Source organism: Oxyura jamaicensis, chromosome 1 (assembly GCF_011077185.1).
Source record: "Oxyura jamaicensis isolate SHBP4307 breed ruddy duck chromosome 1, BPBGC_Ojam_1.0, whole genome shotgun sequence".
Lineage (NCBI taxonomy): Eukaryota > Metazoa > Chordata > Aves > Anseriformes > Anatidae > Oxyura > Oxyura jamaicensis.
Window position 1 is genome coordinate 182,824,348 of NC_048893.1, and position 20,783 is coordinate 182,845,130.

The 20,783-nt window shown below is 41.7% G+C and overlaps 1 protein-coding gene across 5 annotated transcripts in view; it reads right to left on the bottom strand.

Annotated features, from left to right (window-relative positions):
• Positions 1-20,783, bottom strand: part of MTUS2 (microtubule associated scaffold protein 2) — a 281,311-nt gene that overhangs the window by 52,561 nt on the left and 207,967 nt on the right. For all 5 annotated transcript variants that reach the window (XM_035325335.1, XM_035325340.1, XM_035325349.1 and 2 more), the window contains 2 exons: positions 15,264-15,425; positions 3,100-3,198 (listed from right to left, as the gene is read on the bottom strand). In XM_035325335.1, coding sequence (XP_035181226.1) covers positions 3,100-3,198; positions 15,264-15,425 — 261 coding nt within the window. The remainder of the gene's footprint in view (positions 1-3,099; positions 3,199-15,263; positions 15,426-20,783) is intronic.

Genomic DNA, 20,783 nt, shown 5'->3' on the forward strand with positions numbered 1-20,783 from the left:
TCCTTCCTTCCTTCCTTCCTTCCTTCCTTCCTTCCTTCCTTTCCTTTCCTTTCCTTTCCTTTCCTTTCCTTTCCTTTCCTTTCCTTTCCTTTCCTTTCCTGCCTTCCTGCCTTCTTTCCTTCTATTTTTTTTCTCTTTCTTTTCCTCCCTTCCTCTCTTTCTCTTTCCAAGAATGATACTTTCTTACAGATTCTTTCTTTCATTTTGGGCTTTCATTAGGGGTTGTCTGATTCATAAAGGGGCTCTTAAGTGGACCATAGGTATTATCACAAAATAAGCCATTTGTAAAAACAACAGCCATACATATCTGTCTTTTTAGCATAAAAATCTTTATTTGTTTAGGCAGCATTGTGATGTTGCAATAGAAGCCACAGATAGAAGTGTAGGAGTAAGCCCTTGAAATCAGTCCAGTTTTAATTAAAACAGGAACACAACAATGGGATAAAACCCATTGTTTTATTTTATCTTTCTAGCTTTCCTGTTCAGTGGAAGATTTCAAGTGCATATCTCCATGTTGTCCTTGTCAGTATTATAAAATGTCCTTTTAAATTAAACTGTGATATTCTCCTTAGGGATAAATCTGAATTTCTTAGTTCATTTGGGTCTGAAAAGCAGCTTACTAAGCTTATTCTACCACTGATGTTTCTCTTCTGTTGCTCTGAACAAAACAGGGTGTATGTTAATGATGCTGGCCCTGATCCTGAATGTCCTTTGTGCTGGTGGTGGGGCCAGGGGAGCAGATCCACTGTTCATTAAAATAACTGAATGCCTTTGGTCTGCTTCAAAACTCCCAGGTCTTTTTTATTTACCTGAGCGTTTGAACTAAGGAGCCATAACAGGTAGACAGTCATAATTAACTCAGTCCATGAGGACTTACGTGGGGCATGCAATTTATTTGCCTCTCAATTGTCCAACTTCCAACATTTTGGTAAGGAAAGTGGGAACATTGCTTTGAGAGTATTGATGACATGTAATCTGTAGAGTGACAGATATCAGACTAGAGGACACATTCCTCCAACGGAGTGGAGGGATAGCATCTGCATCTATGTACACTTGTGTCTATACACGGATCTCTGGAATGGTATTGTATCAACAGATAAACTTAAGATCCTCACAAGACTGCATTTCAAAACTGCTTTGATTGTCTTTAGAAGGATTGATCCAAATTCTAAGGATTAGATCCAAGGCTAAAAAAAAATTGTATTCAATCCTCCTGTAACAGGGTTAGTATGACAGCCAAAAACCTGCTGACGATCAGGAATTGCAAATGAACAGGACAATAACAAGGAAAACAGTCTAGAAATGGCACTCAGAAATATTAGAGCCTGTTTCATGGCCACATATAGCTGTGCTTCAGATTCCTGTGGAAGCCATGCTGTCCTGTCACAAAATATAAATGCTGCATGGATTAGTGACCCTGGTAAGGCAAAGACTGTGATTCTGCCCCTTAGTCCCTGCTACACTTGCTCCCTTTCCTGTTTAATTGTTTCTTTGATTATTTTGTGAAATTGTTGAACAGGTGAAAAGAATCTCTTTCTTTATTGCTTTGTTATTGCTGTTATTTCAAAGAATGCTCAAGGCTATTCTAAAGAAAACAAATGAACACGAGGTTTATTTTCTTATTTGATCCTTACAGTGCTAAAGAGTTTTAGGCCAGAATTTCAGACAACCAAACTTACAAAATCCTAAATGAATCTGATGGAGAGAGGGCAGGTACTCCCATGAAAGTTTCATGTGAAGGTTTGATGTAATGTGAATTGGAAATGCCAAACCTTAAGCCTTGAAAATCAGTCAACAAACAGAAATTTCAGCTTCTTTAAAACCCAGGAAGTCCACCATACAAATATGCCTGTGTTTCATTTTGCTTTCTAATTCTAGTGGAAGCAAACCAGCTCTGCTGTAGCATGCTTCTACAACCACAGTCAGCACTGGTTCTTAAACTGGACTCCCACTGTAATAAACATTGGTGAGCTGCTAGTCTGGCACTCTCTGCAGTAAATTTTTTTTGTGTCTCTCTTTGTGATCTCACCAGTTCCAAAATAGCCTGGAAATTATACATTTCAGAGGACAGTGTTAAGTTCACCTTTCTACCCTAGCATTTGAGGAAGGAAAATTCTGAGTCTTGGTGGTGTCTAGGAAGGTTAAATTTAAGTTTCCATTTTTATTTTGTTGGTTGGGAAGTAGAATAGCCATTGAGTTCAGTAAAAGTGAAGAGACTCTTGATGCAAGTTATAGGAGCTGAAGAGCTGCTTTACATGTTTTATTCTTTACTATCAAATGAAGAAACATGGGATTCTACCTCCCATATTTATAACTCATGTACCACACTGTTGACATTTAAATTAAGTACAGTTTGAAAAATGATGTAACAGATTAGAAGACAGCAAGCACAACAAGATTGGTGGGACTATTCACCCTCATTTCAGAAACATTTAAAATCAGTCAAAAGGCCAGCCTTACAAAATTCTTCATGTTCCTTATATATTTCTTAATGTGAGTAGACACAACTAGAAATAAGTTCTCTTCATTTTTGTACCTAAACAATGGCATTCCTTAGAAATACTATAACCATGTGTTTGCATCTAATGTTAAGGGGTAAATTGGCAATGCCCCAATAGCAGTCTGAAGCTCATTTCCATAGATGATCTCTTTTCTAATTATGCATGGAAGTAATGCAGGAAATATATTGCTTCTGCACAAAAGTGACAGTAGAATCCAAGAAAAAAACTATCATTTTAAGTAATTGTTTGAGGTGCCTTTTGTTTCACTATATCTGTTCTCTTTTTAAATAACAAAATTATAGTGGTACAAGAAATGTTCCTTTAACATCCTTTAACATTCCCTTAAACATCTAACAGCAACAACTCTTTGTTTTGAAAGAGAGATGATTGCAAGGTGGTAACAAAGAAAACATAAAGCTATTCAGCTCATGCATTGCTATGAAAAAGCCTGCTGTATTCACAGCCAGCTCAATGAACCTTGGACATAATCAATCTTCACTCAACAATAGTAGGTCCCAGATTTCAGTGTATTAACTAGAGATGCAAAGTCGGCAACTTTAAATCTTCCCTGAAAGAGTGCTTTTGGGTTCATAAATACCTGGTGAATGGAGCTTGGTGGCTGTTACTGCTGATCTCTTAGGGGATGAGGCAGCTGGTCTGCTAGCATCCTGATCTTTTTGTACTTCTTTCTTCACGGCTGTTTCAGAAAAAAAAAAAAAAAAAAAAGGTAGAAAGAAACTAATTTTGTAATTCAATTTGTAATTGCAGAGGACTATATCACTCAGATACATATCAGGATGGCAAAATACAAATATTTCAGCAGAACACATACTGGCATTTGCACAGAGAGAATGGTGCTACACCGTACTCCTGTGTTGGATGCCAACTTGTCACTTCTGCAAGCATGACTGTGTGCATGTGGCCGAGCTGACATGCACAGCAATAGAGAAGGGCAGAAGAAGGCCTTACACACTACCTTGGTTCTTTGGCCATCTGCACAGTGACCCATTAAGGCACAAACAGCTACACAGGTAGCCCACCCTAGCTATTCTGGACTCCATGTCCTGTCTCTACCCTGCTGTGCGTCCTCAGCCATTCTGGGCTGGAAGAGAAGCTGAGTAGGACTGTGTAAAGCTGACTTAAGCCACCTGCCTCTTCCGCAGGGCACTGCTCTATCCACTTTTTCCCTAGAGATCACCCTTCCCAGTTAGAAACTGCCTTTCACAGTGATCAGCTTTGCCAAGAGGGTCTCCTACAGGCAAGAGAAGAGCCACAGAGAGGAGAGGAAGGAGGACAGGCAGCCTGGCATGTGCCTGGGTGTTTTTTGCACTGGATGTGGTGCCCCAGGCAGAAGAGTTGATGTCTGCAGAGGAACAGAGAGGTGCAACACACCCAGTGCACAAACCTAAACACGCTGCGCCAATGCAGGACACAATGCAGGGACCACACCATTGCCTTCCTATCCAAAGGCTGAACCAGCATCTGGTCTGTGCTCACCTGTGACCCAGGCACATGCCAGGCTGCCTGTCCTCCTTCCTCTCCTCTCTGTGGCTGTCCAGACTACTCCCGACCTCTGTCTTTCTCCTTTCTCCAGCAGCCACTAATCCTTCCCACCGACAACATGATGCCCCAGGGCTCTCTTGGGTCACGATATCCAGAAAATTTGTGCTAGCTTTTTCCTTTGCTTTTGCAGCAGAAGATTCCCTGGTTACAGGCTCAGGATGGTCTGTTGGTTGTTCAAGCTCTGCAGTCAGAGTATCCACACAAACTCAGCTTGCCCTTTCTGCCCACAAAACTGCCACACAAGTATCTGTGGGGACTATGCTGAGGGTGTGAACACAAAACCCCTGCCCTGCTGTTATACCATGGTGCGACAGTCACAGCCACAGGATTTCAAGCAGAAAACACTCCCAAGGAATTAAGAATGAACAACAAGAAGCAGCTAATCCCTGAGACATTAATGTATTTTCCTGTTTGCTTTCCTTTTTAATCGTTAGTGCTTGTTGGGGGTTGCACAGTTTGCAGGACTGAATGGCAGCCCCTGGATTCAGAGGAAAAGCAAAGAGTTTTTTTCTAAAAGGAAAAAAAAAAAAACAAACATCTGCCTTTCTAGCTATCACATCTCTCTCTTGAGTACATTCACAGAAGTCTTGCAGGAAAATGGCCCACAGAAGCTGAAGTATGTGGAGCAGGAAAAGAAAACTGTATTTTCTTTGTGCTGCCTAAAGACAGCACCAGTCCAAAAACTAACAGTGTCTTCCATTTTACTCAATGCAATTGCACTCTGGATATTTCAACAGTGGAGAAAAGTGGTAATTTTATATGGGCATCATAACTTTCAGGAACACTCACTGGATGATTAGCTTTCCCCCATCTGTAAAGCCACAGCTGGTCACAACTGCAGTATCAGGCTTATCTTTGATGCCTCGGTCGCCCTTCCACCTCTGCCTGGGTCAGGACGTACAAGCAGCGAGCTGCAGATGCTGCATTTGCCACACACCACAAGTTGTGGTTCATGTTTTCTAGCACTGTCTCAGCATTTTCTTGTGGAGCATGCCTGGGAAGAGCACGGGTACACACACAGGCCCTGAGTCCAACCGTACTTGCAGGAGGATGGCACAGGAGGAGATCTAACACCCTCTCTGACTCCCTCCTACAGTTCACAGGCAAATCGCCCCATCAGTCATCACTAGCTGGTAAAGACTGAACTCTTCATACTTTGGTCCATCTCCATTTTCTCTGCTGTTTGTAAATTGGAGATGTTGAGGCTGCGATTCTTGTTTGTGATGAATACTTTCTGCAGCGAAGTGACTGAGGATATAAATTTCCCGCATCTGCCACCTGCTACACTGCACTTTACTACAGAGCAGGACATTAAACAAGTTTATGGTGCCATGTCATTACTGAGGACTGAGCAAAAGCAACCTGAGATGCGAGTTGTGATACAAAATCAGAGCTTGTTTTATAAGATATAGTTGATAAGGTTACAGAGCATTACTTTTTCCAAGGCAGTAAGGTCTTGGTTTTATTGTGGTTTTCAGAATAAGAATACAGTGTGTAAATAGGCCACACACCAAGCTCCTCTGTAATTTTTTCTAGAGCGAATGTCAAGCACATACAGTGGTAGAATCATAGGGGAAGTATGTTTTCCTCATGCTTTCAGCAGTAACAAGGGGCATATAAATGCTTAACTACTTTTGATTTTGAGAAGTTTTGAATGAGGAACACCTGGGGAATTAGTTCAGGCTCTTAACCTTAATCACAAAGCAAGGAAGAACAATTCCCCAATTAGAGCTCAGGTGAAAAAACAAAACAAAACAAAACAGAGAAAAGTAGCAAAAAAGCCCCGAGAGCTCCATCACTCTGCAGAGGGCAATGTGAGGTCTGTGGATTGCAGCCAGAGCTGCGCATGGTGGTGCCCGTCAGGGGCTGCTGCACAGGACGGATCAGCAGAGCGAGCCTCAAGCAGGTTGTGACAAAGATGCAAATAGATATCTTGGCAAGGATGGGAGAGAAGGATTAATAACAAAGGGGGTAAATGGAGATAACTGCCCTCCATCAGTTTGTAAGTTTATTTGGGTTCTCCTTCCCAAGCTGAAGCATCCTGGTGGCTGCTCTGTGGCCCTCCTTAGTGCGGAGGGATTTAGGAAGAGTGCAGAAGGCAAAAGACAGAACAGTCCCCAGGAGCAAAATGCTATTGCTCTGCTAAACTCACCACCCATGAGGAAATCTTAAGAAAAGAGATGTCCCTGGCATCAGGCTTCAGATAAAACTTGAGCTGAAAGTTTTCCTAAAAAACTGGGTTTGTTCTTTTCCTTTCTAACAACAGCTCTTAGCTTGTTAAAAGAGAAACATTCATAAACCATGTTGATCTCAAGAGAAGTTCCTGCAGGGAAGATTAATTTCTAAATGATGAGAGTTTGGGTTCAGTATTTTTCATTTCCCAGAAATCTGGAATTTCAAGTTTAAAATAGTTTGTCCAAAGGCTTAAAAAGGGAGAGCATTGGTGTGATGATCAACATGATGCTGTACTGCAGGGCATGGCACAGTGGGAGGTTGTGCAGTTTGAGCTTTTCACCTACAAATGTCCAAGAAGTAACTCAAAGCTTATAATCTATGTAAAAAGTTTGATATTCCCCTGTCACTTAGGAAACAAGACAAACATTTCAGACATTACAATGGGCTTGAATGAGTGGAAAGCCTTAAATAATACTCTGATCATCATATTGACTATGAAAAGTCAAAAGGTATGGTGCATACAATAAAAACAATAGAAAATATGTAAAATACAATTTTAAAAGGAAACTAAGTACAAGTGTACATTTCTCGAAGCTGCACAATGTTTGAATTTTTATCTTTTTCTCTCTGTTTTTTTTTTTTTTTTTTTTTTTTTTTTAAAGTGCATCCATTCTGACCAAGAACAAACTTTACTTCAAACTCTATTATTGCCTGCAGACTGGAAACATGGAACTCCAGTTAACTCTCTGCTAAATGACAGGAAAAATCTCTCCAAGTTTCCTCTCTTTTGAAAGCTATTCTCTTCAGAAATAGAAATTTCAGGCCATAAGGTAACAGTGAGCATAAATACTTGCTAGTGTTTTCTGCTGCTGTGATTACAAATGCATCCAAATGCACAGTTCTGTAAAGGTATTTACATTTCCTAATTAACATGCAGTCTGCTTCAAACCGAACAGAAGGAGCAAAGAAAAAAATCATTAGAAATAAACGTAAAAAACACTTCAGACATGTTAAATCATTCAGCAATCACCTGGAAGATAGCAAAGAAAGCTGCTTGTCCACTCTCTCATCAGCACTGAACGCTAGCCCAGGAACCAGAGCTAAACACACATTATCTGAGACATCTCCAGAGCTGCTGCAGAATCAGCACCTGTACCTACCTGTACCTGTCTGAGTCTTTAAAAGCCAGTACGATGGGACAGGCTTCAATCTGCTTACACACTTCAGACTGAGAACTTCCTATTACATTACACATTGGGCATTTATTCCAAAGCAGATCCTAACATGCTGCAGACATCACTAACAATTCAATGGGACATGCTGCATTTGGTCGGATTCCAGTTGTTCTCAGGTGTGTTTTGTAAGTTAACTAATGCTCTTTGCAAGTTTGAAAAACCTCAGGGAAGTGTTTTCAGTCACTCACAGACACAGACACAGAAAGGCTTCTGCCTTTCCCCCTGATACCCATGGCTGGTCATGTCCTTGGTGAGTAATGGCACATCCACGCATGCGCTGCTTGAGCAAAAAATGAGCAAAGCTGGAAATATGATAGATTCTGTGGAATACGAGCAGTCTAATTCCCTCTAGAGACTCTGTATGTCCTGTGATCTATGAGACACTGAAAGGCTTTGAATAAATAAGTAGATGTAGAAGAAAAACTACGTATTTGTTGAACTAGAAACTGCTAACGCTTGTACTTTTCCCTTTGTTTTTGTTTCAAATTTAAAGCCAATCTGATGAGGAAAAAAAAAGGTAAGGACAAGGGCTATTTCAGCAACTTGTCTGAAAGTGATTGCTTTCTTTCTTTATTAAAAAGAGAAGTCTCTGTCTGGTATTAAAAAAATAAAGGAAAAAAAATAAAGAAATGAACTGTTCTCTGGACTAAACAGAAAAACTCAGAGTAACTTGGAACACCTGAAGTTAGCTGCAGAGGTAACAGAGATACTCTTTCTCTTACTGTCATTTTACATGGATTCCACAACATTTTTTTGTTACTTCCTCAGTGAGTTGTGCTACGGCAAGTTTCAGAGTGAAGTTCCTGGGAAAGAGGTTGGAAAATTTGCAGTTGAACGTCCCACTTTCACACGCAGCATAGTGCTCCATATCCCTATACCCATTACAGGAAGAAATGTGAACCACCCTGTATTTACTGCCCAGCTTTTAATGGAAAGTGTTTGCGAAGGAGAACACCGCAGCAGCTGACTCTTCCCCCTCCATCCCTGCAAGCACTCTGTTGCTCATTTTTACCCCTCACACTGACCTTAGCTCATCCCTCTCCCTCCTGTTGAGGCTGTGTTCTCTGGATTTGCAGCAGCTGATTAAAAGAAGCAGATTTTACACCGTGAGCTTGCCGGTGAGGGCTGGCATAACACTGGCCTCCTATTTTTCATCTTGACTGATTGTATTTAGCAGTCTGCGCTGTTACGTATGATTTACTGGTACTTGTAAAAGCTCAGGAATTGACTGGGTTAGTTTCTGAACAATACTTTTGATTGTCTTTAATTTAATGGGCCAAGTAGAAACAAGCTGCTCAAGTGAATTCTTTATTGCTACTGCCATTGCACATGAATCATGATGTTTCTTATGGGGAATAACAGTCACTTGTCTATGAGATAAACAGTAAATAATAGGCAAGCTGAAATAGGTATTCTGTAACACACACACCCCAAAACCCCACGATAAGACATACAGAATATAAAACCCTTCAGCTCTCTAATTTCATAGACCCGTGACTGACAAGTCCAGCCTGCTGGATAGAGCTGATAGAGGTCTGGAACAGGAGGCAACGTGATGGTTGGGAGTTTGGGTCAGGAGTGCGGGCACACACAGGGGAGCCCAGAGCTGTATCAGTATCTGAAGGTAAGCCAAATTATCAAAGCACAGCACAGTTCTGTGGGGTTCTGTATTCTGAGAGAAGGATGTGGCTGAACAAGACTAGACAGGAATGAGGCTGTTGAGGAAGCTGTATTACATGAAGAGAATAAAAACTGTGCAGAGGTGGTCAGATGCAAACCTTAAATCCTTATACACAATGATTGAGATACACTTTCTTTTTTTCCCTGAATTGTATGCAAGTCCTACTGTCCTCGTGGGAGCCAGGCACTCAGTTCCCCAGAGCAGACCTACCATTCATCTCTCTTCCCCCACGTTACTCCTCCAGAGTGTGCAAAAGAGCACCACACTACAAAATAACACGAGTGGCACCACATTTTTATATGTGTGGGCCTAAGATGTTCTTGGCACACAGAATTGTACACAGCTCCTATGCTGGGAGGGACCAATGCTCTGGTCCAGCCTGCTCTTGACCATCTTACCATCTTGAAGGCCCTCCACATGGCTCACTTCAGGATGTCATATCATATGTTACATCATTCTTGTCCAGGGATTCCCCAAACTGGACACAATTGTGAGTGGCCTCAAGTGCTGAATAAGGGAAAATGACTTGATCCACCCTCTTGCTAATATAGCCCAGCATACAGCTGGCCTTTCTTCCTGCAAGGGCACATTGCAGAGCTGCTTTCCAGCCAGCTGGCCCCAGCCTGTCCTGTTGCATGGCATTATTCTCCACCATCTGCCTTTGTTGAACATCATGAAGTTTAGAATACGAAGATTTAGAATCTGAATTGTCCCATGGTGGGCATTAACCTAAGGGGTTTGTAAAACAGATCCCCCAGAGGGTGAGGAATTGTTCATCTGCTGTCTCTGAACATTTCTTTCTGCAGATATTCCCACATTTTCAGATAAATTTAAAAGAGAAAATTCAGTATGTGCGTGCCTCAAAGTTCACATATTTTTATCAGTGTGTGGAAGGAGGCAGCCTATATGTTTTCTAAGGTGGAACTTGGTGTAAAGTTCCAGATGGAGAGCTACTTCCACCTAAGTCTTTAAACAGAATATGAAGCAATAACAGAAATGGTAAGCACTAGTTGGGTTATCACTGCATGTCTCAAAACAGTTAAGAAGTTTAAGTGAAATTAAAAGATCTATCTCAGTTTTTCCTCTCAAGTATGATGTGTTGTTTTTTTTCTGTTTTTTTTTTTTGTTTGTTTGTTTGTTTTCCCATCTTCTATATATTGACAGGTATGCAAATCCAAGAGGGGTCTAATAACACACAAAAAATGGCAGTGCAAGACACTGAATGCTAATTATCTGCAATTCTTCCATAGACCAGTCAAAAACCATTTAGTTCATGTTGTCAAAACAATTTTCATGACAATGAATTACCACTGCTATTGTCTCTTGCCAGAGTTTTTCTGATCATCTGAAACACTGCAAAGCAGCAGCTATAAGAATCCATTTTCATTAATTAAAGGTGATCTATGCTCTAGTCCAATTTATTTGTCAAGCAATTTGAGTATCAGGAGTATAATCTCTCTTGAGCAGTTGTCTTTTTTTTTTTTTTTAAATGAGAATTTGCAGCACAGGTGGTCTTCTCAGGTAACATTACACATGTGAAAGCTTCAATGTGATTTTTGTTATTTTCTACTCATCAATACAGGTAGATATGCTCCTTTTTGAATTCATTTCTTACTCATACATAGTTAAAATCATGTACCTCTCAGAAATACAAATGCATTTCTTACATCATCTGACATTCCACTCTTTCAGAAACTTTCTTTGTATTTAAAGACTGCCATCCTTTTTATGAAATACTTTCTCTCCTCTTTACTTCCATAAAAGATGCTGAATACAACACATACATAATGTCTGTGCACTTTAGCTGTAGCAGCACATCACTCTAAAAACCCTAGTTTAGTAACCACGATATCTTGCACAGAGGGTTGGAAGTATGTGTTTATAAAAAGCGTATGCAACATCAAGCTCTACTGCAATTCTTACTAAGTGATTGCTAGGGTATTATACCTAGAATCTCTATTGTACCATTCTCCACATATACGGAGCACATAGAAGATACCGTGTTTTCTGTGCTTTTCAAAAGCTTTACTATATGGCTGACTTCGGTAGCATTGCTCATAGGACGACTTGGCCTCCTGATGTTGACTGAACAGGTGACTTTGTAATGCAAGATTCACCCACATGGTCATGCTATTTATTCACTTTCTCTTATGGGAAAATATGCCTTACTTTCACAATGGTGTTGGTTTGTGTCAAAAGTCCTTCCTGCTGGAGGCAGGGACTCTCCCCACTACATAAGGAGGGGTACATGGTACAAACAGAGTGCATGTCTTTCACCCCCAGATAACATCTACTCAGCACTCATCCCTGGACCACCCATGGCAGAGACCATCCCTCTCTCCTCCATCACAGCCTCTGTGCAGTGTCTTGTCTCCTGCCACAGGGTGAAAAAGGAAAAGGAAATTGTGGTGGTTTTGTTCCTTCCAACTATTACTCCATGGAGGTCTGTGCTGCTGCATTTTTTGCTGTGGAAAAACTGCCCTGAGGTGAAAGGTAGACATGTGCCCCACTGATCATCCTTCTGCAGGTGTTGTCCTCATGAACCAGCTGCAAATAAAAGGTAAGCAACAAGCAGGCTCACAGGGCTGAGGCCTCCCTTCCAGGAAGGGGCTGTCAGATGAACCACCTCCCCTTTTATCCTCCAAGGTACTCTGGCATCATAGCACTGGATATCTTACACATTTATTAAAGGAGGGCTGATGGTGTTAACCACGAACATGATAAAACATGATACGGCTAAACCCATGTCCAGCTAAGACTTTTCTGAGATGTATTGCTGACACTCTGAATCTTCCCTTAGATGCTCCTGGATCCAGCATTTAAATGAAAGTACCAGGAAAGTCACGCTCTACACCTATCCTCAAAACTCGAAACAGGATCTCTTGTAGTTGCATTCCCTTTGAGAATAAAGACTGCTTTCAATACAGGGCATCCAACATGGGGCATCACTGGAATAAGGTAATCTATAGCCCCATTAATTTGAGAACATATTGAGTATTTTCTTTTCTATTGTTCCATCTTCCTACACCACAGTTGCTCTCGTATTCCTTGGATTCTCTGTATAAGCAATTGCCATTATGTGATAGCTTGGTAGAATATTATAAATTTATTATTTCTGCTGCTTTCACGATGTCATCCCTGGTCTGCTTAGAGTTGCCTGCTGCATGCTGCCCGTACTTTCCTTTTGGTTTGCAGCAGTGGTAAAAGTTTCTTCTTTGCTGCTGACTGCCTTCCCGAGCATGGCATTCATTTCACAGGAAACACGCTGGTGTCAGAGACACGTGGTGGGTGGGGGCTGGATTCATTTTAGTACCTCTTCAAACTTTTTTGAAACACTGATTTTACCTCTCTGCTCCCTTATTTTTATCAGTCTTCTGCTCTGTGATGTCCAGCTCTAATGCCAGACTTGCCCAGCACAGACTGGTAGCCTGTGCCAGCTGTTGTACCTTGCACTTTGCAAAGGCAGTACAAGCAGACCTTTTACAGTATCTGTACAAACAGTCTTTCAACCTTTAGACCCTGTCTGTTCCAGGACATCCTTTTGGAGACTGGCCTTTTCAGCACAACCATGCACTTTCTCTGACATATTTAAAATATGGTGTCTACAGAGTTGTAAAGGGCTTTTGTTAGATTCCTTTGTTTGCCTGGGATCATAAAGCCCAAAGCAATATGAACACTTCACTGCCCTTTATCCACTTGCTTCATTTGATCTGTAGCATCTTCCTTCCAATTTAATGAAGAGTTCAATTTTAAGGAGATGGTCTTGTGCTTCATCATTTAAAAGATGTGCAAAACTGTCCGAACAATATTTAAAGAGAAGACCTTACATTCTATAGGACTATTCTATCACAGTGGGATCTGCAGACAATATTCATACATTATTGCAAGAGAAGCAGGATTAGACTTGCTAAAAAACTTTATCTTTACCATTGCTTTGATTTATTTTGGTCCTTGCTTCCATCAGATACTTATCATTGTGAGGAACCATAACATTATACTAATTTAAAAAAAAATAATGACTTGACCACAGATACATCTGCAGGTACCTGAATTATACTAAAATTACACCAGACTAATGTAGTTTCTTTTGCTTCTTCCCATTGGGTACAACAACCACCTTCCAAACTTGCTAGCAGTCCCTGTTCAGCATCTGCCTTTGACTAATTAACACAGCCAGGTACCCTTAATTTACATATCTAGTTTCCTTTCAGAATAAAGCAGGAATCAGTTTTACTCACCTGACTGAGTGTCCCTATCAAGACCAGACTGTAAATTCAGTGAGGTGGTGGCAATGGGCTCCAGTCTTTGCTGGCACAAAGTGCCTTGCTGGGAGGAAGCCGGGTATGCCACTGGAGCCCCTGCTCACCAGAGCAGTGAAGAGTCATTTCAAGGCTGCTCTCTCAACTATTTTCCAGTTGCAATGGATCTAACATGTTCTAGGAGCATCCCTCCTAGCTCTCTGCTACTGTGGCTTGCAAAAGCACATAAATGGACAATTCCCATCACACCTGCTATCTCCACAGCATGGAAAGGCCATGGAGGGCTGCTGGCCTGAAACTTGCCTCCTGTGCTACACACTGACAACTTCCTGGCTGCAAAAAAAAAAAGCTTATGAAACACCAGCACAATCAGACTAACAGCCTTGCAATGGGAAGAACAGAACCGACTGCTCCGCCATGCAAGCCTGAACACTGCACGGCCTACACAGGGCACATCTGTACTGACCCATGCACAAACAAACACAAACACGAGGACTCCTCACCACACTTGGCAGGCTGGAGGGAAGTAAATCCAGTTCAGATACATACTGCCTTGTCTCCACCGGGCCTATTAACTCAGGCACTGTATGGCAGTAAGAGCTCTTTACAAGGGCTGAGGCTCACAAGTTCATGCAGGGCCAGCTTGAAGAGTTTTCATTTGTGTGCCCCCACGGAAACAAACATACCCATGGTTAATGGAGGGTCATGCGGAGACAGTAACAAATGATCTGAAGGAAAGTACATTGAGACTGAGTGATGATATAGAAAATGAAAGTTCTTTGGAATTGAGAGAATTTTTCATAACGGTCCTAATTCTGTATTGCCTTTTATTTTTTAAATTTGTCTCTAGAGGAATTAAAATCTAGCACTAGATTGGTCTTTTGTTTCATCAATTAAACAATTTCACAGATTAAAACCTGAAATTAAAAGTCAAATGTAGCTTTCAGCCACCCTCAGTAATTCTTTTCCCCAATGTGATGGGACACCATCTATTTTTCTGCAAACCTCCCTCTTGATCAATATTGGTTTGCAATATTTTGCAATTTCTGCTCTTCTGTGTGGGTCTGAGACTTGGAAGCTATGCAAACTCAGAGATGACAGCCTGAGCCATTTAGCTAGTCCTGTCTAGACTAGATTTTGCATGTCCACACTGGCATGATTGCATACCAAACACTCTGGTTCCAGCTCATTGCAGTGCCCCAATAATGAAACCTCCCTGGCAATGACTCACTTGTAAGGCTACACAAGTAGTAAAAGGCACAGGATTTCAAGCAATATTATTGCTTAAAGAAAAAAAGAAAAAAAAAAAAGAAAAAAAAAAAAGAAAAATGAAAAAGGAGGCCTGAAAAGTTCCTCTACAGAAACCTTGAAATAGCCCTTTAAAGCTTATCATGCCATTATTACTAACTGGAAAAGAAAGGCTTTTGCTGGAGATATGTAGGTGCAAATCTGATACTAATCAACTACTGCTGTAGCCTGAAATTACATAACTTAGCTAGGGACCAGCAGAGAGGAAAGAAAAATCAAAGGAAAAGAAAAAAAAATAAAGAAATAAAGGAAAATCAAAAAGGAAAAAAAAAAATGGTGCCACCTATAGTCTGGTCATCAGAAATCCATATATTGTGTTGACAGACTGGTCTGTTTCCCAGTTAGTGAGCATAGATGATGGAGCTAAACAGTTTTCTGACAGTAAGAGACAGTCACTCCTGACTGAGATGGACATCCCCTCCCTTGACTTTCACTTTGCTGGACTACCTAAGTAAGCAATAAAATAGTATCATGATAAGGTTTCTGTATTTCTTGGGCTAATGCAAATGGCATTTCAGGTACATGAGTTTGGAACACTTACCAGCAGGTGCAGTGGCAGTTTTTGGTGCTGGAAGTAAGCTCCTGCGTGGAGTTGCTGTGCTGCTCGATACCTGTGCTGGGCTCTTGCTGCTACCCTTGGGTGCATCTTTAGAAGGTGCAGATGCCTTAGGAGTGGTTTGCTCTTCATTTCCAAAGCTGGAACCTGCAGGAGACCAAAACTGCCCTAATTATAAGTTCATAAAAAATGTATGTGAACTGTGGCATGCAGACTAAGCTTGTATTAGCAATTACAATCTACAAAAACATATTCACATTGCAACTTGGACTAAGTTACATGGATTTTCTCCAGTACAAATGGTTATATAGAAATAAAGAGTTCCCAGCAACTTACTTAAATGCTAAGTGTTGGCAGCTGTTGGAGTCTGACTCCAACAGGAACTTAAAACTTGTTTTGGGGCTAGTTCCATATAGTTATCTGGCTGCAAGGCTCCTAAGTAAATCAGGGACTTTCTAAATCTGTGGGTGTAGCAGTTTTCTGGGGCTCTGTAGATGCTACAGAAGCCATCCTATACCCTCACCCAAAGACTTGGGTGTTACTGGTTCTCAGAATAAAGAACAATTGCAGGCTTCAGTGGTGCATTGCACCAAATTCTCCCACCCAAGAAAGATTTCCCTCAAGTGTTTCCTCAGATTACACTCTGATATTTGAATAGTAAACTGAAAAAAATAATTCTACCTTAACTCTTACATCCACTTCAATCATATTCTCATACTGAATTTTTGGTTGCCAAGGTTTCCAGTTTATATTGACCTCTATCAACACCTTTTTTTACGGGTTTGGTTTCCTCCTGCATTTGCCATTTAGGGAATAATCACATCCTAGACTCCTTGTAGATGTAAGGAAATCAATCTTTCCTTAACATCTGAAAAAAGCAAAGTTGGAGTGTCTTCTTTATCTATTGAGTAGAAACCTAAGAAGAGCAAAAGATTACAGTATGTCTGGACGTGAACATTTGCAGGAGGATGAAGATTTTACTTGAGAAAATGAGTAAAGATAGTAGCAAGAAACACACAGAATTTCAGAAAAGGGATATAATTTTTATTTCTATTATTTTAAAAGATACAATACAATACAATACTGTTTAGGTGTCACCTGCAGGGTAATGATAACATTATTAAAATTAAGACGTAAGCGTCTTAAATGTGTGCAAGAAAGAAGAGATTTTTATTTTTATTTTTTTGCTATTCTTACTGAAAATCCACTAGAAGAAAAGTGCAGGTTGGAAAAGGAAATCCTCTTTTCTGACAAAGGAAGAATATACCTTTTAGCTCTGACAAAACAGTGTTAAATTTTGCTCTGTCTTTAGGGCTGCTTGCATATAGGTCATAATTTAAAGTATTATACCTGCAGTATACATGGATTTCTACAAAAACATTTGACCTTTGCTCAAATAATAAGCCACATTAAAAATTCAACAAAAGACTGCTGTACTCTGTGCAGGAACAGGAAAACCTGAAACATTTGTCATCTTTACACTGCTGTACACAGCAGAGCAGACGGTTGTTTTATACCCAAATTACAAAGATTTTTGACCTGTGAAGCAGCCATTAAAGACCATGTGCCGAGCTGTCTGCTGTTGAAACACTGCTGACTTCAGCAAAGTCATGTCAGCAGAAAGGCTGGTCCAGCCTGGCCAAGGCTGCTCCGCAGCTGTGCATAAAGGCAAGGTATCTTCAAGCAAATGTGTCTCCTTCAGTCTGTTTGCATCCTCCTCCAGAGTTACTCCGTGTTCTTGGATTTGCAGTCACCCCCTTGGCTTGGGTAGCACCACGTGTATATATATATATATATATATTTTTTTTTTTTTTCCTTGGCTCTTTGTTCTAAAGTTTAAATTGTAGAAATGCTAACCTTGAGGAGGAAATTATTCCTATTGTTTGCAGAGAAATGCAGTTCAAATGCTCTTTAATTGAAACCTCATATGCCTATCTTTTATTCTCTGCTGTAAAATTTATTATACAGAGAATGTTTCAGTTAACAAATCTGAAATTCTCTTGCTAAAGAATGAGGTTCCAAGGGGAGTTACATAAACTCCTACAAAGAAAAAAATAAAAATTAAAAAGCTTTTCTAGGTCTTGAAGATGAAGTGCAGCTAGATACAAACACCTCTGCTGTCCAAAACACAGCGTGAAGTTTGCTGATTAAAGAAATGAGTGGATGGGAAGGCTGATAAACAGGACTTGGTCAGGTCCCCTGAGTCAGAAATCCCCCAGGCCTGGAGAGCCCCCTGTGCACCTCCTGCTGTGAACTGCCAGGGGGGAAAGTGAGAAAAAAACGATTCGGCTTTTGATCATTTGATAAAAAAGTGCTCAGTAAGACAAGCTGCATGGCTGTATTGGGTGTCAGTGGCCAGCTGGGGGCTGCAAGGGAGGCCTCTGTGAGGAGAGGCCAGGGCTATCTTGTGCTGGGCACAGACAGTTCCAGCTGGCTACAGCTGCTGCAGCAGCCACCAGCCCGGGAAAAAACAGAGCCCAGTAGCCTGACTGGTGGGCACCTCTGAATGTTTTTAAGAAAGCGCAAGAAATGCTGCATTGCAGCTGGGAGAAGAATGAGAAACTGAGAGAGAAGCAGCCCTGCAGCTCCCAAGGGCAGTGCAGCAGGAGGGCAGGAGGTGCTCCAGGCACACAGCTGCAGTTCCCCTGCAGCCCGTGGAGAGGCCCCTGGTGGAGCAGGCTGTCCCCCTGCAGCCCGTGGGTCCCCCATGGAGCAGATCTCCACGCTGCAGCCCGTGGAGGAGCCCCCGGTGGAGCAGGTTTAGGAGTATTGGTCAATAACCGGCTGAATATGAGCCAGCAGTGTGCTCAGGTGGCCAAGAAGGCCAAGAGCAACCTGCCTTGTATTAGAAATAGTGTGGTCACCAGGACCACGGGGGTGATTGTCCCCCTGTACTCAGCTCTGGTGAGGCCGCACCTTGAGTAGTGTTCAGTTTTGGGCCCCTCAGTACAAGAAGGACATTGAGGCCCTGAAGCGTGTCCAAACAAGGACAAGAAAACTGGTGAAGGTTCTGGAGAACAAGTCTTCTGAGGAGTGGCTGAGGGAGCTGGGGTTGTTTAACCTGGAGAAAAAGAGGCTCAGGGGAGGCCTTATCACTCTCTGTGACCTCAAAGGATGATGTAGCAGAGTGGGGGGCAGGCTTTTCCCCCAAACAACTAGGGATAGGACAAGAGGAAATGGCTGCAAATTGCACCAGAGGAGGTTTAGGTTGGATATTAGGAAAAATTTATTTACTGAAAGGGTTGTGAGGCATTGGAACAGGCTGTCCAGGGAAGTGGTTGAGTCACCATCCCTGGAGGGATTCAAAAGACATGTATATGTGGTACTTAGGGATATGGCTTCGTGGTAGACTTGGCAGTGCTAGGTTGCTGCACAGCCCTCTGGGGTATCAGTCACTCCTCCCAGCTTTGTGTCATCTGCAAACTTGCTGAGGGTGCACTCTGTTCCATCATCCAGGTCATTCATGAATAAATTGAACAAGACTGGAGCCAGTACAGTCCCTGGCGGACACCACTAGCTACAGGCCTCCAACTAGATTGAGCCACTGAGCACAACCCTATGAGTTCTGCCATTCAGCCAGTTCTCAATCCCTCAGTCCACCTCACTGTCCACTCATTTATCCCACATCACCTGAGCTTGCCTATGAACAGGTTATGGGAGACAGTGTTGAAAGCATATTCATCAAATATTATATTAAATTAATTTAATATTCAAATTCAAATTTAATATTCATCAAATGGTACTTGTCAAGCCATCATGAGATAATATTTTCCACTATTATTTGCGGCAGGTGTGTCAGTAGCATCAGTCCTCCCAGAACCTTTATAGTTGTTATTTTTTAAGTAAGAGCCTGAAGAGAAACACCAGATGTGCTGTGCATAACAGATTCCAGGTGATCACATCTCCTTCTGTATTTTACCTCTTCCTTTATACTCCCCTACTTTTGCATTTTACCTGAACCAGGGGAGACTCCTTGCTTGCCTTTGAAACACCTGGCAAGTCATTTGGGTTCTCCTACATAAATCACCCTGTATTTTTGCAGACTCTGTGTTCTATGCAGAGCTGCACTGCTGACTTTGTAGGAGAGCATTTAACAGAGCATTAACGATCTGCAAAAGGCCTTCAGTCTCACTTTTAACACCTCCTCACTACGAGCATCAATGAATCCTACTCTTCATCTTGTGGAAAACACACAAACAAACAAACAAAAAACACAAGGAAAAATAAAAAGTTTTTGAAGACTTGCAAGTACTTTGGAGAGTCCCAGCTACACCCACTCATCCCCTATATTCACTATACCAATGAATACACACAGAAGTCAGGGCCAGCAACATGCTGTAGGCTATGTTTTCAGAGAAAATCATGACCAAAATCCCAGGGGTTCCCTGATGGCTTGAGCCACCCTCTGTCCATATGCACCACTGTCCCCTTCACCATCCGACCCTGAAGCAGCTCACTTCAGGGACTACTCACACTTGGAAATATAGAATCATAGAATCCTTCAGGTTGGAAAAGACCTCTAAGATCTAGTCCAACCTTTAACCTAGTACTAAAGTCCATCACTAAACCATGCTAGTAAGTTTTAAATCTACATGTTTCTGGAGATCTCCAGGGCTGGTGACTCAACCACTTCCCTGAAAGAAGAGGAAGGCTCTTTTGTATTTGTTACTAGGAGGAACCATTCCTCTTCTGGAATTACTTACAAAATTGGTAAAAAAAGCATTAAATATGGTATGATAAAGGATATGACTGCAAAACAGTGGGAGCATGGTTTGGGGGAAATCTGTGTGTGACAAGATGTGAATTAAGCCATGTGGCATGGGCAGGTCTTGCTCTGAGAGGAGAGAGATGAAGGGCTGCGTTCTGGAGCTGCACAGCCACAGCTGTCCTACCTGCACTTGAAGGTAATAAAGTCTCCTTCTGTTGGAGGACTTAGGTCCTTTCAAGAAAAATAGCTTGTCTGACAATCCATATGGGTCTCTGTTTTGCTGAGAAACAGACCCCAAAGAGTATTAAAGCAAGAGCACAGCTGCTTCTGCGGCTCCCTCTCTCATGGGCTGCTATGTGCAGCGTTTCGAAACGCAGCAAGTTTCCAGCTCTTCATAGCAGGTCAAATGTGGCTTAGAGCTATTAGATCTCCACCGCAGCTGTAATCACACCCGAGACACTGGGAATGTGTTTGCATCATGAATGTTCACTGAAGCACAAACATTTACCTGGACTAATAGCGAGCCTTTTCCATCTTAGAGACCCTTGGACAATACTTGACGCCAAGTTTAATAACAGCAAAGGTATGTCTAGTTGTTTCAGCAGTGACCCCACTTAGCATTTCTAAACCACTTTCCAATCACAGGACTCAATGAACTTTACAAATAACAAAAGGATGAAGGAGTTGAGCTGCTCTCCAAATTCACACAGCAAGGGAACAGCAGAGACAGACAGAAAGCAAGCAGGAAAACCTGATGATGAATGAGACTAGAATTATATATATGTATATTTTGCCTG